Source organism: Palaemon carinicauda, chromosome 28 (assembly GCF_036898095.1).
Source record: "Palaemon carinicauda isolate YSFRI2023 chromosome 28, ASM3689809v2, whole genome shotgun sequence".
Lineage (NCBI taxonomy): Eukaryota > Metazoa > Arthropoda > Malacostraca > Decapoda > Palaemonidae > Palaemon > Palaemon carinicauda.
Window position 1 is genome coordinate 44,910,488 of NC_090752.1, and position 27,625 is coordinate 44,938,112.

The 27,625-nt window shown below is 38.8% G+C and overlaps 1 protein-coding gene across 1 annotated transcript; it reads right to left on the bottom strand.

The window, feature by feature from the left end:
* Nucleotides 1–1,232: 1,232 nt before the first annotated feature.
* Nucleotides 1,233–27,250, bottom strand: eca (eclair). The gene is made up of 5 exons (XM_068351935.1): nt 26,889–27,250; nt 23,150–23,265; nt 22,802–22,906; nt 15,786–15,932; nt 1,233–2,688 (listed from the first exon to the last, which is right to left on the bottom strand). The coding sequence occupies exons 1-5, from the start codon at nt 27,025–27,027 to the stop codon at nt 2,539–2,541; spliced, it is 657 nt and encodes a 218-aa protein (XP_068208036.1). The 5' UTR covers nt 27,028–27,250; the 3' UTR covers nt 1,233–2,538.
* Nucleotides 27,251–27,625: the final 375 nt, after the last annotated feature.

Here is a 27,625-nt window from a genome sequence, read left to right on the forward strand (position 1 = left end):
ATCAGCAGCCTTACACCATTCTAATATGGTATGACTGCATCTGATTTGCGTTTCATGTTCGATTTAATTTTACTACGTACTGTATACAGTACTGTACTGAATTATCGTATGATCACATTCTCTTTTCGTGTTTTATTTCTTTCTGTGCTGAATTATATGTCATATATAATGCAATGAACAATCAGTAAGAGCAGATATTACTAATTACAGTATTAATGGAATTACAGGTAACGAAATATCGTATTTGGGGTCTTCAGATATCGCGGTATTTTCAAAATTTCCGGAAAATCCGCGATATGTTTATATATATGGGTTATGAAAAAAACCCGCGAAGTGGTGAATCCGCGATGGTCGAACCGCAAAGTATACAGTACTGTACTGAATTATCGTATGATCAAATTCTCTTTTCGTGTTTTATTTCTTTCTGTGCTGAATTATATGTCATATATAATGCAATGAACAATCAGTAAGAGCAGATATTACTAATTACAGTATTAATGGAATTACAGGTAACGAAATATCGTATTTGGGGTCTTCAGATATCGCGGTATTTTCAAAATTTCCGGAAAATCCGCGATATGTTTATATATATGGGTTATGAAAAAAACCCGCGAAGTGGTGAATCCGCGATGGTCGAACCGCGAAGTAGCGAGGGCTCACTGTAGAAAGGAAAATATTCACAAACAAATAATTCTGAAAATGTATAATAAGAGAGAGAGAGAGATATTGGCAATTTAAGCTCATTTTTTTATTGGCCGATACCAATACCAGATACTCGTGGTGGAGGCCGATACCAATATTGACACTCACAAAAAGGGCCAATACTACTGATACCGATACTATCGGCACATCTCTAATTCATTGATTTGCTCCAGATATCTCTCACTAGATGCAGTAGAATAAAAATACTCGGGCAACACCATTCAATCCATACAAGTGTTACAAACAAAAAAAGACAATTCTGGAAGCTTCAAGTACAGCCATGGAGAAGAACAAAAAATGTCTCCACTCATGCAGTCGAGGAAAAACCAGATAGCCAGTTCCTATGCAGCAATTGGTATTCCCCCATACAGCAATTAGCCAAACAACCACAGGTCTTGCTTATAAGATTCTTTCAGGCATTCCAGTTTAGGAAGGTTTATATCCTCGTTGGAACAAATTAAATAATTTAGCAAGCAAATGTCGTAGACATACAAAGGAACAAGAGTTAATTATAAGGAAATTGAAAAATATTTCATTAAGAATAAATTTATTTCATTCAAAACATCTACAAATCATGCATTCAAAGAAAGCAATACTTACACCCTGTACAAAACCTAGCATCTTGGCTTCCATGTCCTCTTTAATAAGTGCAATTCTATTTTGAATATTTACTTAATTACAGACTCTCAAATGCAACACAAAGTAGAAATGAGATCACTCTGAATGACCAATATACAAATTTAGCAAATGTGTATTTTTCAGACACAGTAATTGTAAAAAAGGACACAGAGATATCTCCAAGTTCCACTAAATTCTTTAATGTCAAAAGCAACAACACACTAATGGTCTACAACACATTTAAATTGTATTCTGATCTAAAATTTGTGCAAACAAAAGTAACTTTTTCATATAAAAAGATCTCTTTTATTTAAGGCAAAATAATTGGCTTATATTTACAGTTCTAAGATAATCTCTTTCCAGAACAAAAATCCTCAATGAACTGTAAGTATATTCTCATTTTTGTAAGAAATCAAAACCTTCACACAATCTACCTAATTCCTATCTTTTCATTCTCCCCCAGTTTTCAAAAGTTTTGCTTTAAAAAATGTTTATCAGATCTTACAATTAAGGCATAAAAAATTATTTGAGGTACTGTACATTTGAAAATAGATTGTCAGTGTTTTTAATATGATATTAATTTTCTTCTTCCCCAATGACGTACTTACAAATTGCCAATAAAAGCCACTGAAACTTTCTACCATCAACACAAATAATAAGCATTACCACACTGTATTAACACAAACTTGCTAAAGAAATAGACAATTGTCTGAAATAATACAATACTTAGAGCAATAGCATAAACATGAAGTAAAGATGAATTGCACAAATACTACAAGGTAAGAAACCAGTAGTAGATATAAAGAGACAAAACATTAATATAATATTACTAACATCATTAGAAGATAAACTTGAAGAGGAAGAAACATCAAAACAATATGTCTTTTATGTACAGTAGATGGGATCCTTCTTTCTTATGAACCTTCAATTTTTTAGACTTGTTCAGATGCATAACAAGATGATATTGCATTAAATTTAATGCAAGCGAACAAAAGCATAAATATACAAAGAATAAACCATTTCATGCCATGATTACTGAACACATGTAAATACTGTATATATCCAAATGCAGAAATTCTGAAGCACTGAACATTACAATTTTTTGCAATTCACCAGCAATTCAGTAGCACTCACATATAGAACCAATTTTGGTTACATATTCAAGATGTAATCAAATGAAAATTAAAAACAGAAATTATTTAATGGTTTATATCACAATTAGACTAGTTTCTTGGCTTCAAAGAAGCTCTTCAAATGACGCATCTGCCAGAAGCCCATTATCACCAAGATGCAAACTTGACCAATGGACCACCACAAAACACGCTGATTTGTACTCTCGGAAGTCTGACGGAAACGCTCTTCACGGTACTGAAAATGCAAAGTACTGTAGCTGGTCGTAATACAGCATCTTAGATGTCAATATAAAATTAATCTGGTAATTATATACATTACTAATACTTCTACTTAAAAAAAAATTATTTCATATGCCAAGGAGAGAAATGTAATAGTACAAATCTAGCACATCCTTTACATCATCACTTTCAACAATTTTGCTTTACATTTTCCCCATTTATGAACTGGGTTACACATAATACAAGACCTCTTCGCTTTCAAGTTTTGTCCATTATCTGTGGAATTTCAGCCTAGTCTTTGTCCATTATCTGTGGAATTTCAGCCTAGTCTCTGTCCATTATCTGTGGAATTTCAGCCTAGTCTTTGTCCATTATCTGTGGAATTTCAGCCTAGTCTTTGTCCATTATCTGTGGAATTTCAGCCTAGTCTAAGTGACCTGTGGCCCTTTCCCACGAGTGTCTGGACTTTAATATTAGTTGATACACTTCTATTTCATATCTATCATCATTCTGATTACCTGCTGATCTCTTCCCATGATGTAAAATTCACCTTAATCTGAGTCTCATCCAATTTTATAGTCACTACTTGAAACCTGTATGACTATCATCCTTACTCCTTACACGAATCTTTCAATGTACACCAAACACGAATTTAGGCATGGAAATCAGATGGATACTAGAGCCATGAGGGATCAGGCAGCTTCTATTCTATGAAGACTCCTTAAAAATATCAACACTCAAAGGGATTTAGTTATGCGAACAGGGGAAACTTTCTTCGTAACAATCCCCCTCTCCCAATCAAAATTCATAAATTTTACCTCTTACAAGCACTATTTTTCTTACTAGGTTATTAGTAAGGTAATTGAACTGTTTTTCTCTCTCCTAAGGTTAGTCCTTTCACTTCAATATGATCCTTCCCCTCCCTCTCCCAATTTTCTCTTAAAGATTTTACAAAATAGCCATTTACTCCATTAATAATTTGCAACCTTTAGTATTTCTTGTGACATCAATTTTTATAACTGATAGTCAAAATTATGCTTGTCAACGGACCTCTCATATGGAACAAGTAATTTTCCAATTGCAATTATTTGCATGCCTCTTATCTATATAAGTTTGTCTTTTATTGATCCCCCATTCCCTCTTGTCTTCTTGCATCTAGCTGACCAACTTCAATAAATATAACTTGCTTCAATTTTCTTCTCTAACTTAAGAACAAATCCTTTGGGTAAAGCTATGTGAGTTTGGAATTGTGAATCAGGTCTCAATAAACTAATTTATACCTAATAAATACTTCAACATCCTCTTCTAATCCTGCTGCAAACACTTTGTCATCATTTTTAAACAGCTCCAAATGATCCTTCCTTTCTCCTCTCCTTTCTCATTTCCTCCTTCAATAGGATAAGAGACAGAAGACTTGAAGTCTTGATTCTTAATGGACATCTATCTCAAATTCTATTAATATACCTACCACTGTCTTCACTACATATTTTTTTTTAATAGCAAGAATAGACCTACACTGTTAACAAGATTTACTGATACCCTCTGCTACAACAAAGTCCTTTTTCCATAGTACCTTTGTAGTTGCTCTAAATAACCTGCCTGTGTTGTTGATTTCTTTTGCATGAAGCCAAAATGACAACTTCTGATTTTTTTAAAAATCTCATTGGAACTAACCTGAAAACCTTGGTATGCAAATAAAGGAAGGGTTGGGAAAAAATTTGAGGGAATTGGGAACATTCAAAACTAAATTTTTCCACCTTTTTGTTCTAAAATAATTTAGAGACATTCCCCAATCAACAATTTATCTACAAGTAACAATTCTAAGCCTATGTGACATTTGTCAGTTATTATATGGAGAACTATCCATATAAACAGAAAGGCTCTCCTTACTTTGCTTTTCTTTACCTCTTTTTCTTTTTCGTTGAAATTCACAACATCAGGACTGATTACCTCCTCTCAGTCTAACCTAAAAATGTTGACTAACAACAAACCTTCAGAACTACTAAGATGACAAATTTCAAAGTGATTTGTATTTTTCCTAACAATCAAAATTTGTAGCTACTTATGCGGATTATACTTTTGGTGAAGCTGGAATACTAGCCATAGGACTTTTAGTGAGCTGTAACTACCCAACTGCTAGTTAGCAGGAGGGGGGAGAGGAAGGGGTAGTTGGCTACCACGCTCACGCATACACCTGTGTTGTCTTGTCACTTTTTTTTGCAGGCAGGACTTATTGGGCGACAGGTGATGATGGGCCAATTTGTATAAATAGCTACAGGTTTATATTGTTAGGAAAAATACAAATTACTTTCAAATTTGTCATTTGTTCTAACGCTAAATACAAACCCTCGCTATCTATAGGGATTGACTCGCCCGTTGGGAGGGTGGAAGCCTGAGCTAACTGGCTGGTCGTTGACCCGGGATTTTCCAGTACGCGCTCCGCACGTAACAGGGAGAAACCCTGACACCTCGCTAAACAATTTGTGCAAAGCACGGTTAGCAGCCTGAGAAATTTGTGCGATTGTGTGATACTAGCAGTGTGACTAGCCTAGGTAAGAATTCTCAGCAAAATGGGAATCTTAGAATCAACCATAGACGTTACTCAATCCCACCTTGCTAGGGGGTAAGAGGACATAATTATCCCTGGATAGGTACGGTCCTCGGACACCCCTTTAAGGGTATACTCGGACGCGAACGACCCCGACGCCAAAAAAAATTCTTGAAAAATCAGTTTTTGCAGTAACCTCCTTTTTTCTTTTGCCAAAAAAAACTTCAATGAATGCTTAAAACAACTGTAAAGATAAATACTACTCATCTGCAGAAAAACTATTTATTATAAATATTTTAAAAAATTAAGTAGAAAAAAAAAGACCTGACATAAAAATTCATAAAAAAAAAGTTTATACATATATACACAAATCCTTTTAGGAATTGATTCTTGAATGTTTAGGACACATCTTGATGTATTTTTGATGAAGTCAGACCCATGGAGGTGAAGATCTGAAATGAGAAAAAAAGGGTAACTTTTTTTGGCCAAAAAAAATTGTCCAAATTTCATGAATTTTTTTGGGTACCCAAATGAAATAGGAAGTGGCTAATTTTTTTAGGGAATAAACATATGTTATCCTAAAATAGAAATATGTAAAAAAATCTTCATTATTTTGTAAATTACATTTATATCAGGGGCCATATCTAAAGGTAATTTTTTGAGTACTTGGAAATTTCGTAAAAAAATACATATATTTAATATATAATATGATATTTATGCAGGTAAAAATATACCAAAATATCACAAATTCTATAGGGAACAAGAATATATATAGATAGGGCAGCTTACGCTTCGGATATGTCCACAAAATGGCCGCCAACCACACTGACTCAGACTCCCTAATCTGCCACTTGAAATGTAGGAAGGGTATGTCAATTTCAAGGTGTTATTTACTAATCTAATTATTATTGGATATGCATAAAAATTGTATGGTGGGTTGCTGGATAATTGTCGATTATTTTACGACTATAAAATTAAAATTCTGACCCCAAAAATCTTTTTTTGAAGGGAAATAAAATCAAAAAAAAAAATGTAAAACAATATTTTAGCTAAAAAAATTTGATGATATTCAATCAAAAAAAAAGTAAACAAAATTTTCCGACAAATAAACATCTAGAGGAATCATTACTCTGTGATAGTTCCTTAGTACGTAGTAATTTTGAAAGAATTGGGAAAAAACGAAAAAATGGCAATCACCGGAAAATCGAACACATACCTATATATACGCCATATCTGGCTAAAAAAAAGATAGGCATGGGTAGCCAAATCATCTAGAAACACTTTCCAACACTATAAAAATATAAGTTTTGCGACACTACTTGCCAATTCCTTACGGTAACATGACTAAGCAAAAAAATGCAAAACAAATTAAAAGGGGCACTCGTGGAAAAATGGCCATTCTAATATACGGCATTTCAGAAAAAAAAAATTTCAGCCACGTGCTAGGCAAACCATCAAGGCATATTTTCCGACAAATAAACATATAAATGAAATATTACTCTGTGATAGTTCCTTAGTACGTAGTAATTTTGAAAGAAATGGGAGAAAACGAAAAAATGGCAATCACAGGAAAATCGAACACATACTTATATATACGCCATATCTGGCTAAAAAAAAAATAGGCATGGGTAGCCAGATCATCTAGAAACACTTTCCAACACTATAAAAATATAAGTTTTGCGACACTACTTGCCAATTCCTTACGGTAACATGACTAAGCAAAAAAAAAGCAAAACAAATAAAAAGGGGCACTCGCGGAAAAATGCCCAACATTCTAATATACGGCATCTCAGATAAAAAAAAAGACATGCACGTGTTAGCCCAACCATCAAGGCACACTTTCTAACACATAAACATGAAAAAAAAATCAATAATATACGGCAATTCCTTACTACGTAGTAAATTTTTACAAATATTGAAAAAAAAACAGAAATTGGCAACCGCAGTTAAATACCCAATATACCAATAACTACGTCGTATCTGACAAAAACAAAATCACGCATGGGTAGCCAGATCATCTAGACACACTTTCCAACATTAAAAAAGCAAATGTTTTACGACACTATTTCGCAATATCTTACGGAAAAATGACTTGGCAAAAAAATTAAAAAAAATTAAAAAGAGACACTCGCGGTAAAATGCCCGACATTCTAATATACGACATCTCAGATAAAAAAAAAGACATGCACGTGTTAGCCCAACCATCAAGGCACACTTTCTAACACATAAACATGAAAAAAAAATGAATAATATACGGCAATTCCTTACTACGTAGTAATTTTTACAAATATTGAAAAAAAACAGAAATTGGTAACCGCAGTTAAATACCCAATATACCAATAACTACGTCGTATCTGACAAAAACAAAGTCATGCATGGGTAGCCAGATCATCTAGACACACTTTCCAACACTAAACAAGCAAAAGTTTTACGACACTATTTGGCAATATCTTACGGAAAAATGACTTGGCAAAAAAATGAAAAAAAATGAAAAAGGGGCACTCGCGGTAAAATGGTCCTCGTGGTGATGAACGACATTTTAACTAAAAAAAAAAACATGCACATGGTAGCCAAACAATCCACCAAGACTTTCCACAACTGATAACCTATACAAGTTGCACCATTCTACGACAATTTCATAATACGTAATAACTTTGATAATTATGCAAACTACCTCAGAAGGGTAAACTCGGACGCGAACGACCCCGACGCGTCTCAGAAATCGGGGAAGGAGTACAGCTACAGCAATGCACATCTGGACACTACTAGAGCGTGTAGGGGAGACACCTCCTGCAGGTCGATCACCCACAAATTCAGTCACAGGGGTGAGTCACGTGAGAAAAACCTGTTTTTTTTTTGACGCTCGGGGTCGCAAACGACCCACCGTACCTATCCAGGGTTAAACCTCTCTATTCTGTACATGGTTACACAATGGAAATGGTTTTACCTGCAGATAGTGGAGGCCAGCTTTACCGAGTACCGTATGTGCTGTTCCCCCACAAGAGAGGATAAGATAAAAGAAAGAAAGAGCCAGTCGTTCATTGTCATTCATTCCAGACTTAACCATGATTAAACTCTGCCCTCCACCATCTGCTACTTGTCCAATAAGGGGCCTGAGGTTTTTAAACCATTTATTGTGTAGCCACTACAGGGTCAATGAAGAACGTCTCCATTTTACTGTGGGTCACATCTTGCAGGAAGCAGGCAGTGAAGGTCATTTGACACTTCCACTCGCCGGCTGACAAGGCCTGCATCACAGAATATTTTTTATAAATGCTAGGGGCGTACTCCTGCCCTTGACGTTATGAGCTCTAGGTTTCCTCTATGAAGAGAATGATCAGGATTCAATGCTCTGTCTATGATCTTACGAATCCAAGTTGAAAAATTGTTCTTGGTGATCCTCCTCTTGATCTTCATTGAGCTGACAAAGAGTGACGACACTTGGGAGCGAGCTCCTGTAGTTCTCTTGAGGTAGCACCTCAAGTTCCTCCCTGGCATAGTAGCCGTTGATCTGGATCGTTGGTAACACTACTAAGGACTCCCAATCCAAAGGGGTTGAATCTAGGATCCAAACTGCCAGGAATGAAGTCGAGTATTACCTCGTCTATCATCGTGAATGAAAGACGTTGACAGAGGCCCAAGGGACTCGCCGACTTTCTTGGCCGAAGCCAACACGGGCGGGAGACCTGTCATTGAGGTCAGGTACAGATCTGCTGCTTGGGGTCCTGGGTCGTAAGGGGCACCCTTCGGGGACCGTAGGACCCGAACCATGCTCCTTGGGGAAGGTCTCCCTTCCAACTGAGGGCAGGAAGGCTCAAAACTCCATATGAAGAGAGGCGATGCTGATGCAGAGGAAAGGTTAATTCCTTTTGGTTTGAAGCCAAGGCTTAAGGAAGAGCGGTGACCTTCCATCGCCGAGACCGAAGAAGCTTTTCCACCTGAAGGTAAACAAAGAACTCCACTATTGCTGTAGTAGTGGCATCATGGGGAGATACAGTACCGCTTCCATGACACCAACTACAGAAAACAGTCCACTTGGCCTGGTAGACTGAAGCTGCAGATCTATGCAGGTATCCAGATAACCTCTTCCCAACTTGTTCCAGAAAGGCCTCTCAGAGAGGAGGTGCTGGATAGTCTCCAGGCATGAAGTCGCAGCAAAGCTACAGCTTTGTCAAAGATGTTCACATGTGACTGTTGACCTGTTAATACGTTCACCACAATCTACTCGGTACCCCCCTTCAACAGGATATTATGTTCATGACTTTAAATGCGTGCTTCAAGTCGACAGTCCCGTAATAATGGGATGACAGTGACCTGTGAAGAGGAACTCTGCCCTTCCTCGGAGAGAGGACCGATGACTTGGAGGACGATGACCTACCTTTCCTCTCCTACTCCTTCCCACTGTAATCACCAACCAGCAGGAGAAGGTCTGGAGGCAGCCAAAGGTCGGGAACCAGATGTACGGAACAGGACGTCGTCAGTGCGATGGTCAGGAACAGCAACTCCTCCAAGAACAGAAACATCTGACTTAGCACTCCTTATGTTGGCTCACTTATCCCTTAGCCGAACGAAGAAGTACGACGTCGCTAACGGTGAGGAAAAAACAAAAAAAGAATGAAAAAACCCCCTCGGAAGAACAACCTAACCCGTGGATGGAAAAAGCATCTCCCGAGAGACACAAGAACATGCTAAAGACTATGCACTCCCTCCGCCAGCTACGATCATCGAACGAAGGAGAGCGACGTTGTTAGTGCTGTAGAAAGTTAGATTAAAACAATTTTATTCAAAATTAATTAGCTGAAGAAAAACCACTCTGGAGAACAGCCTAACCCGTGAACAGAAAAGGTGTTTCTCTAGAGGTACAGGAACATAATTAAGACTATACAATCCCCCCAGCCCCGCCTGCCCTTGCAGAACGAAGGAGTGTGATGTCGTAAGTGTTATAGAAAAGTTAGAATAAAACTATTTTATTCAGAAATTAATTAGCTGAAGAAAAACCATTCGGGAGAACAACCTAACCTGCGGAAGGGACAGGCACAGGAACCTGCCTCTGCCAGTCTCCCCTCCAGTCAGCATAAAACGAGAAAGAGTGGCGTTGTAGGCCTTATTGCCTTATTTTTTGTTTGGGTTCCCCCAGGTCCCTCAGTGTGAGGCACCTCGTATATCCACCAGAGAGTTGCTAATGCATCTTCCGGTGTATTTTGCATCTTCCAGTCTTGGATGGTCTGGGATGCATCTTAGGTATTTATCGAGCTTATTCTTAAACACATCTACGCTCACTCCTGATATGTTTCTTAAATGAGCTGGCAGCACATTAAATAGTCGCTGCATCATCGATGCTGATGCGTAGTAGATTAATGTCCTGTGCGCCTTCCTTAGTTTTCCTGGTATATTTTTTGGCACTATTAATCTACCTCGGCTTGCTCTTTCTGATATTTTTAGCTCCATGATGTTTTCAGTAATTCCTTCTATTTGCTTCCATGCTTGTATTATCATGTAGCGTTCTCTACTCATTTCTAGACTGTATAGTTTTAAAATTTGCAGTCTTTCCCAGTAGTCAAGGTCCTTAACTTCTTCTATTCTAGCAGTATAGGACCTTTGTACACTCTCTATTTGTGTAATATCCTTTTGGTAGTGTGGGTACCATTTCACATTGCAGTATTCAAGTGTACTACGTACATAAGTTTTGTAAAGCATAATCATGTGTTCAGCTTTTCTTGTTTTAAAGTGTCTGAATAACATTCCCATTTTTGCTTTACATTTAGCCAACAGTGTTGCTATTTGGTCGTTGCATAACATATTCCTATTTAACATTACACCAAGGTCTTAAATTGCTTCCTTGTTTGTGATTGTCTCGTTATTAGGTCCCTTGTATGCATATAACATTCCTTCTCTGTTTCCATAATTCATTGATTCAAATTTATCGGAGTTAAATACCATCCTATTTATCTCCGCCCATTCATATATTTTGTTTAGATCTCTTTGTAGTGAGTTCCTATCTTCATCACAAGTAATTTCTCTACTTATTCTTGTGTCATCGGCGAAACTTCTCACTACAGAGTTTTCAACATCACAGTCTATGTCTGAGATCATAATAATAAACAGCAGTGCAGCTAAAACTGTATCTTGTGGCACGCCAGATATTACCTGAGCTTCATCCGATTTCTCGTCATTTGCAACCACTATCTGTTTTCTGTTTTGCAGGAATTCTTTCACCCATTTTCCTATCTTTCCCACAATATTATGCTTTCTCATTTTTTTCTCTAATATATTGTGGTCTACCTTGTCAAACGCTTTTGCAAAATCTAGATGGATCACATGTGTCTTTTTCACTTATATTTTTGTATATGTTTTCACAGTTTGCTATCAGTTGGGTTTGTGTACTTTTTCCGGGCACAAAACCGTGTTAACCTATATTAAACAAATTATTTTTAACCAAATGATCCATTATTTTCTTTTTTATTACCCTCTCATACACTTTCATAATATGTGATGTTAGACTAACAGGTCTATAATTGCTTGCCTCTAGTCTTGATCCACTTTTGAAGATAGGGGTTATATAAACTAATTTATGTTTAACATATATCTCACTCATATCTATACTTTGTCTTAGCAGTATTGCAAGCGGCTTCGCGATAGTATTTGCAGTTTTTTTTAACAAAATCGCTGGAACTCCATCTGGTCCGGCTGCTGATCCATTTTTAATTTCATTTATAGCCTTGACAATATCTGCTTCATTAATATCTATGTCCGTTAGATATTCAATATTTTCTTCTCTCATTTGTTTCATTATTCTCATTCGCAATTCTTGGCGTGAACTCACTCTTATAATTTTCTGCTAATATGTTGCATATTTCCTTTTTTTCATTCGTTAGCCGTCCTTCAATTCTTAGAGGGCCTATTTCTAATCTCCCTTTATTCATCTTTTTTGCATAGGAGTAAAGTACTTTGGGATTTTTTTTTTATATTTTGAAGTGTCCTTTCTTCTAAGTCCCTTTTTTCATTTTCTTTTAACTGCATAATCTTTTGTTCTGCATTTTCTATCTTACATTTTATTTCCATCATTTTCCACACATTTTTTTCTTTTGTAAGATTTTTCTTCCACTTTCTAATTTTCTGAAATAAGATCCTTCATTCTCTTGGTATGCATGTCTTTTGTTTATTGTTTTTTTTCGGTACATATTTTTCAACAATTTTCTCCAGTATTTTGTACAGTATGTCCGTATTTACCTGTATATTATCACTTACAAACACATTTTTCCATTCTTTACTCAGTTCTTCATTTATTTCTGACCATTTTATATTCTTACTATAAAAATTATATTTTCCATATCCTTCTCAATGTTTTGTGCTTTGATTAATTCTGTGATCACTTGCTTTGGAATGGACAATTAATTCTATGACATTATGGTCTGAAATTCCCGTGTTATACACTATTATTGCTTTAACATAATTCACCTCATTCACAAATACTAGATCTAGGACATTTTCCTTTCTTGTTGGAATGTGGTTTATTTGTTGCATATTATGTTCTAATAGCATATCTTGAAGCTTTTCAAATTGCCTCTTATCTTCTGCGCTACTATTACTCTCTTTTTTATATGTATACATACAACCACTTTCTTCTATCCGTTCTTTCCAATCCAAGAAAGGAAAGTTAAAATCTCCGGATAGGAGTATATTCGTCTTTATGGTTTCTACATATATCATCTATTTTTTTCTATTATTATGTCAAACTCCTTCGTATTTGGGGGTCTGTAAACTACAATATTCACTAGTTTTTCAGATTCAAATTCTACCGCAATCAATTCACATTCTGTGTTGCTGTATTTTTCACACTTTTCCTTGATTTATGTCTCTTCCATATATTGCAATTCCCCCTTGATTCCTATTTGTTCTGTCAGATCTATAAGTTTGGAAACCCTTTATCTGGTCATCACTGCCAGTCTCTTGGGAATACCATGTTTCACTTATATTTAATATATCTATTTTTTCAATTTGGGTTAGATCTTCTAAGAACTCTATTTTCCTTTTAGAGTTACTCGTGACTAAACCCTGTGCATTCATCACTATTATGGTTTGTGTTTCATCCCCATTATTTAATATTGGTAATAATATGGATTCTCCCATGCTTCCTTCCTGTTCTGATATGATGTTCTTTTCTTCATTTCCCGGAATTCTGCCATTAAAAAATCCAACTTTTCTATTATATTTGTTCTTTCGCCTTCATATTTATTTTTGTGTGTATACCTGCAATTATCCCCATATCTGCACCAACCCCTGGCATTATAGATGCATTCTTTGTAGTTGGGCTCTATATGTGCATATTTGAGTTGAAAGGCCTCATATCTTGGGGTTTTTGGTGCATAGCGCGGTATATACGTGGCCTTCTTTTTTGTTTCATTTTTGCTTTCATTTTTCTTTTCAGTTTGCTGAGTTTTCTTACTCTCATTCATAGTTGCAGGATGCATATATCGACATTTTTTTTTGAAACTGCATCCTTTTCCTTCTTTTAGGTTTTTGCATATTTTTGGATGGAGATCTCTGCATTCGTCTCCATATCCATCTAAATATGCACATTTACCATATATTTCATAATTATGGCATATCTTTGGATGCTTGTAGTAGCATCTTTCGCCAAATCTGCAATTCCCTCTTTTCAGCATATTGCAGACTATATCTTTCTTTTCTTTTTTTTTCTTGTTCTTGCTCTTCCCTAAAAGTATGTAGATCCGGGTAGTCTCTCTTGGGTCTTTTATTTGTTTCCATCTGATAATTTATTTCTTCATAAGTATGTTGTTGGATGGCATCATAAGTTATGGCATCATAAGTTATATCAATGATTTCCTCTGCATCCTTACACATTCATCATCATCATCATCATCATCACTACTACTACTACTACTACTACTACTACTACTACTACTACTACTACTACTACTACTACTACTACTACTACTTCTTCTTCTTCTTCTATTTGCAGATTTAGTCTCGACTTAATTATATTTTCTATCCAGACTAAGCATGTTGAGCAGAATACCTTTGTGTGTCTATTTTTTGTTGGAACATGGCAGGCATCACATTTTCTAATGAGTTGTTGAGGATTATTAATGGAATACCATATCTTACATGTATTACACCATTTTGGCATTCTTTTTCCCAATGCATCAATCACCATATTCACCATATTAGACTTGTTATTGTTCTTTGATGGAATGTGTTGATTGATGTAGACTTTCTTTATAAGTCTTTTTATCACTTGGATCTTCTTTGGAATTTCTTCTATTATTTTGCTGATGTTTTCCGCAGATTTGTCCCAGTTTATTGGATCATATTGTTTCAATATGTCTGCGAATATTTTTCCGTCACACTGGTTGGAGTTACTAGTGACCTCTGTTATCAGACGGTCGAGCTCCTGTTTCGCCAACTCATGGAATTTGCTTTTGCTGACTCCAGCGATGTCTCTCCACGAGTTGCCTGTCTTATACAGTGCCATCTTGATCAGATTTTTATTAATTCACAAGATAACTATCCTATGCCGACGTTTTATCCCACTTTTCTGCCCTCAAACTAATCACCGACTATTCACGAAAACTTGTAGCTATATTTCACTCTATAGCCTTTTGTTATCCGCGTTAAATCAGGATATTTTTAGGGACGCACAAGTGTATTCACTCACCGGCACACAGATACAACTCAGAGAAAGACAGAAGTCAAGCTCTGGGTAGGCCACTCCCTTCTGATGAACTCAGGGAGCAAGCAACATCAACCTCCTAACAGAGAAGGAGAATCCACAAGAGGATGACTCCCCTGCGGAGGAGGCCGGGCACTGCACTCGGAGAAGCGGGGAGGCCACCAGCCTACTGGTTATCTGGTGTCAAAGGGGAAGAGACCGTAAGAGAAGGTTTCTCTACCCTCGAGAATGTCATACTATGCTGACACCTACACAGCACTGTAATGATAAAGGAATGTTTATATATACATCTATATATATGAAAACATTACATATATGTTTAAATATATATACAAAACACAAGTAAAACAAAAGTAAAAAAAAATGTTGGGCGGAGAGACGAACGTTTACTCACACTGAGCCAAAAGTATAAAATGACAAGACAACGCAGGTGTGTGTGCGAGAGGGGTAGCCAACAAATCCCTCCTACGCCCCCGGTAATTAGTGGTAGGAATTAAACTTCGCTAAAAATCTGATAGCTAGTCTTCCAGCTTCACCGAAAGTATGATCCCTATAAAAAGCGAGGGTTTATATTTAGTGTCGGAACAACTGTACTGTAGTTCATGGCAACACCACAAGCCAATTTTTCCTCTATCCCAATCACATGTCTTCACCATTTAAGACTTTGAAATCTAAATACTGGTCCTTGGAAAGCATGAACTCTATTCTTTTCAATTAATTTTATCAGATATTATTATCCTTCATTAATAAGAGACTTATTTTGTCCTCTTAATTCAAATTACTAGACAATAAACCAAGTCTAGAAAAAATTTGCAGTTTGAATGAACAATTAAATTCTGAACACACATGAAGTACTGTAACAGTCACTTACCCTTTGGTAATTCTGTTCCTTAGCTATTTGGTCAACCTGATCCAACAACTGACGAACGCGCAACTGTAGTTCACTCAACTTTTCCTTCTGGGCAACATTAGCGTAGTCAATGGCATGCTCTCCAACTTGTATGTCAAAGTGAACTCTCTGAAAAGAGAACATTTTCCAAATCAAATGATTTTCTAAAAAGGATTTCTCTCTAAAAGTATGACAACTGAAAACAAATTGCAAAATGAAAATCTCACATGATATTACAGTATTTTTAGACGAGGTAATGCCTCATAAAAATGACAAATTCGGAGGTAATTTGTATTTTTCCTAACGATAAAAACCTTTCGCTATTTATCAGGGGGTATTACTTTCGGCAAAGATAAAAGGACGAGCCATTAAAATTTAGCGAGGGTTAACTACCTATCCCGCTAGTTAGCGGGGGTAGCTCGTTACCCCTTCCACTCACACACCTATGACTGAGCTCCCTTTGCTTGTAGGTAGGACTTCAAGGGGGACAGGGTCCGTGGGTAAGCTTGTATAAATAGCTAAAGGTTTGTAACATTAGGAAAAATACAAATTACCTCCGAATTTGTCATTTGTTCAGTAACTGGAATACAAACCTACAATATTTATATGGGGTGACTCACCCATTAGGAGGGTGGACGTCCCTGCCAACGTGACTTTTGGCGTTACCCGGGGCTCCTTTTCTTGAGTAGGTTAGTACCAAAAATAAAGAGTCCTTAACACCTCGCTAAACCTTGCAACGCAAGGTCTGCAACCTACGCAAGCTGTGTGTCAAGATATTAACAGTGTGACTGTCAAGGTAAAAGTTATTCTGAGTCCCTGCAGGAACAAAACTGTTGAACCAAGACTTTCCCAATACCACCTCGCCAGGGTATGAGGATGCAACAGTACTGACACAATACTACGTACACAAGGGAGTACGGGTTACCGCACTGGTTGGGGTCAGCTTGTGCAGAGAACCCAGGCTGCTGCTTTCCCCATGAGAGAGGAGGATGAAGAAAAGAAAAAGAGCCAGTCATTCCTTTTCATTCACGCAGACTAAAGCCAGGTAACAGTGCCCTCAACCTTCTGCTACTTGTCCAATAAGGAGCTTGATATATCCAACCAGCCATTGTGCAGCCACCACAGGACCGATAGAAATCGTATCGAGTTCCTGTGGGTCACATCTTGCAGGTAATGGACTGTGAAAGTCGCCTGGTGCATTCACACCATTGCTTGTAGAACCTGCATCACAGGGTAATCTGCTTTGAAGGCCAGGGGCGTAGCTATGCCCCTGACATCGTGGGTCGACATGTTAGAGGAGGGTCTCGATTCAGAGTGTAATTGAAAACACTGTGAATCCAGCAGAGATGGTGGTTTATGTGATCCTCCTCTTGTCTCTCCCGGTGCTGATGACAACCGAAGGCACCCGGGGTGGGGTGTTGCTGTTCTCCTGTGGTAGAGCCTCAAACCTCTCCCTGGGCACAGTAACAGATGATCTGGATCGTCAGTTACAGAGCGGCGACTCGTCCAGAATGGATCGAATCTAGAATCTGTCACCTATGGAGACTGTGTATTGGCAACAAACTCAGGGACGAAGCTGACCCATTTGGCCGCAGTCAAAGCGAGTAGGAATACTGTCTTCTAAGCCAGGCAGAGATCTGTTGCCTGGTGTAGTGGTTCGTAGGGCGGTCTCCTTAGAGACCAGAGAACTCGAACCATGTTCCGAGGGGGAGATCTCAATTTTGACTGAGGGAAGGCAAGTTCGTATGAGTAAGAAATGATCTAGCGATGAGATGTCACTTCCTTTCAGTTTTGAAGACGAGGCTCAAGGCTGAGCGATCATCTTTCACTGCCCATAATGAAAGGAGTATTTCCTCCTGCAAATACTCGAGAATTCCCCTAGTGCTGGAAATGGCATTGAGTGGAGAGATACGCTTTTCCATGACACCAACCACAGAAGACATTCTACTTTGCCTGGTAGACTGTTGCTAACAATTTCCGCAGATATCCAGACATCCTCTTCGCAACTTATTACAAAAATCCTCTGAGTGAGGCGGTGCTGGGTAGTCTCTAGATGTGCAGTCATAGCAAAGCTACAGCTTACAGTAGATGTTAAAGATGTCCGAGTAGATCGTGATGTGGAGGGAGTCCTCTTGGAGGCTTCGTCAAGAGCTGTGGAAGGTCCAGGAACCATTCTGCATGATGCCATAGCGGAGCTATGAGGGTCCTTGAGAGACTGACTGATGTTCTGGCCTTGTTGAATACCCTTCTCATCAACAGAACGGGGAAAAGGCATAAACATCGTTGTTGTCCCCACCATTGTTGGCATGCATCTTGTCAAAGCGCCTTAGGGTCTGGACTGGGAAGCAGCAGGAGCCTGAAGTTTAGGGGCGTTGCATACAGATCCACAGTTGGAGAACCCCACAAAGTCAGGAATTTGTGGGCTACAAGGCAATCCAAAGACCATTCAGTATATATTATCTGAGATGCTCTGCTCAGACTGTTGGTGAGTGCATTCCTCTAAGCCTGGAATGAAGCGGGCTAATAGCAGTACCGAGAAGATTTCGGCCCATCTCAGTATTACAACAGTATCTCAGTATTACAACAGTACGATGAGATAGAAGCTGTGAGCAAGTTCCTCCTCGTTTGTTGATGTGGTGTTGTTGCTTGTCACCACCAATGAGTGTCCCACATGAACTGATGAGACTGTTGAAGGACCAGAAAGACACCCTTCATCTCTAAAAGATCATGTGAAGGTACTTTTTGGACTCTAGCCAGAGGTCTGAGGTTGTGTGGTGCAGCACTTTGGTTAACCACCCTTCTTTTGATATGACTAATCATCGCATCAAGATTGGGGGAAGGACGAGAAGATCTACACCTCTCCGCAAATTCTCGTCTGCCACCCACCACTTGAGGTCCATCCATTCCTCTGGTCCCATAGGGATCAGTATGTCCGGGGAATCAAAGACCTGATTCCAATTGGACTCAAGCCGCCATTAGAGAGATCAAATCCTGAGGCAGCCGTTGGAAACTAGCAGGGCCAGAGATGATAGGGGTCCGAGGAGACCTAACCACTTCTGGGCTGGGAGCTCTTCTCGTCTCGAGAAAAGGTCTTGCGACCTTTCTCAGCCTTGTTATCCTGATTTTTGATGGGAAGTTTTTGTGGCGATTGGTGTCTAAAATGATTCCCAGATATACCAGTCTTCTGAGTGGGAAGCAGGGAAGACTTCTCGAGGTTTACCATGATCCCCAGATCTTGGCAAAAATGGAGTTTTTATGATAAAACAAAGTTTTATGAATACTTACCTGGCAGTTATATATATATAGCTTCGAATATATATATAACTGCCAGGTAAGTACTATTCATAAAAATGGAGTTTTTATGATAAAACAAAGTTTTATGAATACAGTACTTACCTGGCAGTTATATATATATTCGAAGCTATATATATATAACTGCCAGGTAAGTACTATTCATAAAACCTCAGAAGTTTGTTTCGGTGCTCAAGAATAGTTGCCACTGAGTCTGCTAGATTCAGTTAGTCATCCAGAAAACAGAGGGGACCGATGCCGATACTGTGAGCCCAGGATGGTACTACGGCGAACACTCTGGTGAAAACTTGGGGTGCTATGGAAAGACCGAAGCACAGTGCCCTGAACTGGTATTTCTTCTTGTCTTGACTATCTCTGATACTTCCTTGAAGATGGATGGTTTGGGACCTGCAAGTATGCATCCTTTAGGTCCAGCGTGCACAAGAAGACCTGTGGTCTTACTGCTTGTCCAGCCTTCTCCAACATGATGTGGACATTAGCCCAAAGTGCCAGCTCCTTTGCAGATCCTTTCGCATAGGAGTTTGTCGATGCTGGAGTCTTGACTCGTGGAGGGAGAGATGAGTGAGCGGGATGCAATACCCTGTGTAAGGACTCTTCCCTGGGAGAGAACTCAGCTTTGACTTGAAAAAGTGGGTAGGGCAATGCTCAATCTTATCTTGCACCCTGACGAGGGTGATGCTATTCCTTAGAAAAGCATTGTTCTGGCGAACGTTAACACTGGCTATCGTGGCCACAGCTGTTGGAGAATGCTTGCGAGTAATCACCCGTCAACAAGCTACTGATGGGGGCTGTCAATCGCCTGCCGATCATTTTAGCAGATCGGCGTGATGGCGAATGGCGAGCAGCGAGGAGGGTGTTGTTTGCCTTACGATCTACTGGCGAATAACGGGCAGAGGGTAACTAGCGAGTCTGAGAGGCGAACTGCTGGTGAACGGCCAGCTGTCAATGATCGGCAAAATAGCAATCTGTGAGCTGGAGATGGTGACTGACAAGCAGACGAAGGCTGCCTAATCAGTCAGCAAGCGGCCGTTGATCAGTGGGTTGACTCGACAATCGGCAAGCTGGCGATCAAAGAACCAAGGGTGAATGATGAACCGTAGATGAATAGCAAACGGTCACAAGCCGACAGGTTATTAAAGGATGAGGGACCAGGTGGTCGTAACTAGCTGGAGAGTTACGAACTGGAAATCGTTAACGAGCAGGTGATGAGGAGAGTTGGTCTAACGAGGGCCGTAAAGCTGACGAACGACAAGATCGAGGAGAGTCTGAGGTCACATGCAAAAGATGATCAGCGAGATGCCTATTGGTGATCGAAGCTCGATTAGCTAGAGAGCACGAGCAGACAATCTGCGATCGACCGGAAAAATTAGCAATTGGGGCTCGTGCCTTGCGATCGCTGATCGCTGAATGGCGATTCAGCGATTGGTGATCATTGAGCTTGCAACCATTGAGTTGGCAAGGTAGGCTAGCAATTAATGAGCTGACGATCAGAGGGCCAAAAAATAGGCAAGCTAGCAGATGATCAGATAAGCTAAGGAACAGCAGTATGGTTCAATGATTGACTAGTTGGTGATCGGCGAGCCAGGGATTGACAATCAGCGCTCGGAGCTCTGAGAGGAAGTTTGGAGTGCTGACGATCAATAACCGTATGGTTGGAGAAAGGTTCGCCATCGGAGTGTTGAGCTAATAATCAGTGAACAGCGATCAGCATGCTAGTGATCGGCGATCGGCGCATTAGCGATTGACGAGATAGCGATTGGTGAGCTAGCAATAGTTGACTATCGGGGACCGGCAATCGGCGAGCTAGAGATCAGCAAGCTGACGATTAGCTATCGGTGAGCTGGGGATCAGTGATTGGCGAGACTGGAGGCCGATGATCGGAGAAAGACAAGCTAGTGATCAGCAGGCTGACGAATGGCTATCGGCTAGCAATCGGTGGTCAGTGAGCTAGCGATCTTCCAACTGGAAATCAGCGATTGGCGAATTAGCAAACAGTGATTGGCGAGCTATTAATCAGCGATCGGTGAGCTAGCAATCAGTGAGACTGGAGGTCAACAATCAGAAAGATCAATTGGCGATTGGCGATCAGCAATCGGTGATCAGCAAGCTGACGATTAGCCATCGGTGGAAGACGAGCTAGCAATCAGTGATCGGCGGTCGGCAAGCTAACGATCGGCAATCACAGAGCTAGCAATCTGAGAGCTGGCGATCGGAGATTGGCGAGCTAAGGATTGGCGGTCGCTGAGCTAAGGATCAGCGAGACTGGAGCTAACAAAAAGAGAAGCTGCAGTTGGTCGAACAGCTGGTCGGTGCCAAATGATGATCTGGAGACAGGATGAGCCCTAGACATGAGTCTTTTTATAGTTTATATATGACATCAAAGAGGTGGAGCTGGAGGGAGAGTGACTGCTCCCCGCACTCTAGTTTTGGGGTGTTTGAATGTGTGTGGATGTAGTACGATAGAGTAAAAGATGTGAGATTGGAAGTATGTTTAGGAATAGAAGGATGGATATATTGGCCTTGTGTGAGGCAAAGATAAAAGGGAAGGGCGAAGTGTTGTTTGGTGAAATGTCTGGGATTGAAAGGGAAAGAGCAAGAGAGGGTGTGGCTTTATTTCTGAATGAATGGATGACAGGTAAAGTAGTGGAATGGAAGGAGACATCATCTAAGTTAATGTGGGTAAGGGTTAGGTTGGGTAGGGAATGTTGGGCTTTTGTCAGTGCGTATGGGTCATGGGTGCAAAGGCCAGAAGGCAAAAGATGGACCTCGCACAGTTCCAGAGCATGAGACGTCGACGGCTCCAGAGAAGGGTCCTTCTTGGCACCACACTCCTTCGAAGGTTGTCCCGAAATCCCTAAGAATGACCACACCTGCAGCAAATCTGAAAGGGAGAATGGCTTACAACAACCTCCCCAGTACCCCGGGGTTGCCAAAGAGTTAGTCTGTCTGCGCTCCTACTCGATCGTCCCTCGGAAGAGTGCAAGCGAGAAGGAGCTTTAGAAGGAGATTTGGAGGTGCGTGAAGAAGAAAGTGCTTTCCTCGCCCCTGAGGAAGAAAGATGGCACTTCGCGTCTTCTTCCTGCATCGCCCAAATTTCTCCACTGGGAGGCAGGCCACTGATTACAATCTGCGCAGGGCAAACCCTACTCGCCGCGATACATTCTGCACGAAGGAGACAAGGAGTGCGGGTCGGTCTCCAACGAAGACATGAAAGTACCGCATACAGCACCATTGCACTCTGGAGACGTTTGCATGAAGGCAATCGTAGAGAGAACAAGCACAACTGAAAAAGAGAAACCAAAATCAAAAGTCCAATGACAGTCAGGGAGAGAGATAACATGCCCAATCTCTACCAAGCCAAAAGAAAATCTCACTGCCGTGAGAGTATATATAGAGGCAGCTGGGTAACCCCCAGCCATCCCCAGCCTACCGGCTCAAGTGGTGAGGTAGGGTTGCCACATCACAATAAAATTCTAATGGCTACCTTCAAGCTACGTTGAAAGATAATCCACACAAATAACGGAAGGGTTTGTTAGTATGGGAACAAAAGCTAGTTATGAAAACTGTTGACACCTTTTTTATGAAAAAAATCAGACATAATAACTCTGGACTTCCATAAAGATTACCATATAGAAATTGTAAAGAGAAGCTACACTACATTAAAGCCTTTACAAACGTTTTCTTACCAACTGAGAGCCAGAAAACCATTTGGTTGAATTGGAATAAAGACATATGACATGTTCTCCTGGTGTGTGTGACGTAAATGTGAAACGGCCCTCACTGCTGTAAACCTGCAAAGCAAAAGAAGTAGAAATAAGAAAATAAAACTTTGAAAGTTAAAATTCCAGGAATGATATTTAGATATGACTCCAATACAAAATCTTATATCAAAAAAGGTACTCTTCATAAAAGACAAAGTACAGTACATCATAAAATTCTGTACTGTGTGCAATTTCAGAAATTTGTGGATACTTTATTATCACCAATCCCTCTTTTAATACAAAAATATTGTGATAAATCATAGAAACACTTACTCTTGACAATATAGGTTTATCATCTGGATCTCTGACTTCAACATGCATCCCTAATCCAGGGGATGATGGCATGAACCCTCCGGTTCGAGGATCGAACAGCTGAAGTTTGTAATTACCTGTTAAATAAAGTCAAATCTATAATAAACTCATATGGAAATAGGGATAAAATACTGTAAACCAGGAAATATTTGTGGAAAGGGTTTTAACACAAAAATAAAAATTACCCGCAAAAAATAATAGTCGACAGACTAACTACATTATAACCAACACAGACGACAACTTTGTCAAAATAATCTGATTATGCAGGTACACATTTACAAATCATTTTTCCACTACAACATACGCGAGTAAAACAAATTGTAACACCGTATATTACTGTGTACAGGACGACTGCCTGAAAGGGGCAAACCCCAAAATTTCCTTAAGAAAAAGCGTTTTAATGATATACTCCATGCAATGGGCCAACAGCAAATTCAAGGCCAGCCTAGTGTTACTACACTTTTATTATAAATATTTTAACATGCATATTATATTTATTTATAATAACATCCTTAGCTAAAAACTGTTAGTATCAATAGTTATTACTTGCATATGTACATGTGTTCGTTTGTTTGCATTGATTGGCGATGAAACGTAAACAAAACGTTTTCGGCTTAAGGCGGCGATTTTTAGGAAAAACATGACATAAAATTGCTCTTATTTCATATATTTTGAATTTCTAAGGATAAAGTAAGATAATTAACGTCTATATATTAATACGATAGCGTGTGTGTTATCTATTTTGTCATGCTTTAAAGAAAACGGAAATAATTTCATGGTATTATCTTACAAATTCATGCTTTAAAGAAAACTGAAATAATTTCATGGTATACTCTTACAAATTCACATTAGACTTTGATTATTTAACCAAAGCACATCTTATATAGTTTTCCCAATTTTGTCTTTAGCACCTGACTCTCTTTTTTTAAATATTAGACAAAAAATTAAGTTCTATCAATTTCCATAACCTAGATTATAAAATTAATCTTGGGACATTTTATTCAAACGTGTACAGTGTAGGTTAGGATCAAGATACAGTAATTAGTATTGAAAATATCATTTCGTGTAATTTACACGGGTTCCGCTACGTAATAATATTATCATTACATAACCAATACTTGGTAAGATAGCTGTTGCTCCAAAAGTTGACCTATACTGTACAAAGATGTGTAAATGTGTTCATTTGTTCGTCATGATTGGCGATGTAATCTAAACAAAGAATGGTTTTGCTTTTAAGTGGCATGTTTAGCAAAAGCATGATATAAAATACTCTTTTTCAATTTATTTAGGATTTAAAAGTATACATAAAATGCATTTCAACCAAGTTAGATGGAACACAGGATATTGACAGTGCTAGTAGTGCAAACGAAAGCAACAAAGATGATCCCCATGGTGATGCTGTCCTGATTAAATTTTTCAAAGTTTTTAATATTTCAAATGACAATGCTGATTTTAATACTGTAGTTTTTAAATTCCAAATCTATCAGATAAAGTTTTTTTTCTTTTTCAAGGATATTAGCATCATTGTTTTCCTGTATACCACAGTGTAGGTACCGGTAACCTGCTAATTCTGAGGTTTCGGAAAACTACCACCACCGCTATCTCTTGGCAAATGAACATTCCTTGTTGTCCAGAATATATTTATTGCCGACGAAAGTATTGTGATAAAGAAAAAAATAATTTTCATTCTTATTTTACCTAAACACACAACTACAGTGTATGTTTATGGTGAGCATATTATAAGCTGTTAAGCCAATCCTTCCTAACTACTAAGTACAGTAAGTAGAAATATTAATAACCAGTACAAATATATATTCTAAGTTTCGGACAACTAGGCTAGCTTATCAACAAGCTCACACAACATAGCCCGAGCACAGTACTATAAATAAAGATAAAATTACCAGTAAATATTCCTATTTTGCTTAAACATAAAACTACATATCGTAATTAAAATGAGTATATTATATGATTTCAAGTTAATCCTCCTAAACTACTACAGTACTTTAGATGACATTGTTCAGATTATTTGAGGAGGAGGAAGAACACCAGACTTTGCAATTGTCAATAAGGTAGTGATTTGACAGTTACCAATGCCAACAATATTCACCTACTTACAATGTTAGTTCCACGTCCATTAGTGAGGAAACCAGACTAGTTATTTCAATATTCTATATTTTTTTTATAATTTTAACTTTTTTCCATTTGTGGCAAATTGTTTTAAACTATGAAGAAGTAATGGAGGAAAAAAATTTGGCATTTGTAAACAAATACACAAAATGAGCCTCGATGACCGAATCGGTTTGGGCAGCAAGCTTGGATTTCGTGGAAGTCTGTATCGCGGGTTCAACTCCGCACCCGACCAGTCAGAAAGGTGGACACTTTGCTATCCGTGTAGACACCTCAGGATTATGTATGTAATCGACGGATAGGTTTGCGTAAAGCAAATGGGTGTTACAGACTAATACACACACAAATACAGCCATTACAACACCTAAAAACATAACAAACACCTCACACATCTCGAACTGTCGACCTAACCACGTCATGATTCCTCGCTGCTGGGAGGAATAGCGATGGTGGCTGGTACAACACACAAACATACGCTCCAGGGGTCTAGGCGACGCCAGGCAGGGCAGCCGGTCGGGACAACGGTCCACCCAAAAGCCAAAACAAAGTCCTTCAAAAGAAGGCAACCGTGTTACCCCTTACGAATGGAAAAAAGGCACGCTAATAGATAATGATGATGAAACGAATACCCATCCAAAATAAATAACGTCCACATAAAAAAAAAAATGGGGGTGTATGCATGATAGCGGCCATCCGTATGTTAATGACGCCTGTCTAAGAATAAAGTAGTGTAAAGGGGGTCGCAGGGGGCTCAGCCCCCCGTTAAGTAAGTAGGTAAGGACACGGCTTTTAGGTTAGGTTGGGGGGGAATTTTAATTTAGTTGGTTTCCATATTTTACGCTTGCAGGAGGAACTGGCCGCTGATATACAAAGGCTCCTATAGAGGTGTATGTAAAATAACGCCCACCTGTTTGTCTGACGACGGCTATGTCTCATAATTCCTTGATAAGCTAAGAATGTAGCAGTGTAAGGGGGTCGAAAGAGGATGTTAGCCACCCCTATCAGGTAACTAGGTAAGGACATGGCTTGTAAGTTAGGTTAAATATGGGGAAGGTTAGGTGATGTACTTGTGTAGGGGTTTTGCAGAACAATATGCACAGTTTTGTAGGACATCAGCCACGTCTTGTAAACGACTAAAAGATGGGAAGAAAATTCCCATTTTCTATGCACAAGGGACGACTTGGCCGCTGATATACAAGGGCTCTAAAGTTGATCGGAGTAAAAAAATATACCAAAAATTTAAGCCTTTCTCAGTAATCTGCATTCACACCGTTTTACTTTCAATTTGATACTCCTAGAGCCTTTCTCTAAATTGGCAGAATTAATTGACACGTCAATCATAGAGGCCAGTGTCGATAAACCGGGGAATTCAACATCCTCATCTCCACCCAAGACAAGAAGCATGAAAAAAAAATTCCGGCTCAGCTAGAAAAAGTCACCAGAGTCTAGCAAAGTGAAAAAAAATAAGCTTCATAAAATAGTATAGAACCTTTCTCTGACAGCAGAGTTACAATAGGCTATTCTTTAACGTTTTTTTATAATTGAAACTACACAAATCTAAACTTTCTCTTACCTGTCACTAAGGTATCATCGGGGATCTCCTCAATAAAACATTTTCTCTCCGTTTCTCCAATATGAAAATAAAGGCCGTTGGCACATGTGCATAATACCGCTATTGTTATGCCCAAAATGAGAATCTTATTTGCCAACATATTTTGATTTAGAGTTTTCCGTACGTCAACCTTTCAGACTGTCAAGTTTACGAACCACAGTGCAGAGAGTTGGTCACAAATTATGTAGACTAATTATTATAATACACAAAAAAATTATCTAAAATGTAATAATTTTTATAAGAAAATATTTATATAAAATTATTTATAGTTCGATTACACTATATCTCAGAGAAAGTTATTTATATTATATGTATTTAAGCACTAAACGAAAGATCTTCGGTATCACTGCAGCCTAATATCAGTACAGTAACAGCGAGTGACGTGGCCTGTGAGATGTGGTGTTGGACTCCAAGATTTTGTAAACAAATCTCTTATAAGGAGTTCAAAGGGAATTATTGTAAATTCAAATCCTTTATTCGAGAGAACACTAGTCCTCGTACATGGACATATGCAGTATATGTCAACAAAACAGCATTTTACAATGTCGAAGTGGTGATGTAAAAGTATATCTGAAAGTAACTGAAACATCACAGCTGCACCATATGTCTTTTGTGACCATCTACAGTTCTGTCTCTGAAGATTACTTTTTTCATCAATTCAATACAAATGCTACATTAAACATTCATATAGTAACTGC

Excerpts from the sequence above, each read along its gene's own strand:
- eca (XM_068351935.1), bottom strand. The coding sequence starts at position 27,027 with ATGTTGGCAAATAAGATTCTCATTTTGGGCATAACAATAGCGGTATTA. Across the intron at positions 15,933-22,801 it reads GGTTTTCTGGCTCTCAGTTG|AGAGTTCACTTTGACATACA; the intron begins GTAAGAAAACGT and ends TTCTCTTTTCAG. Across the intron at positions 2,689-15,785 it reads AGGAACAGAATTACCAAAGG|TACCGTGAAGAGCGTTTCCG; the intron begins GTAAGTGACTGT and ends TTGCATTTTCAG.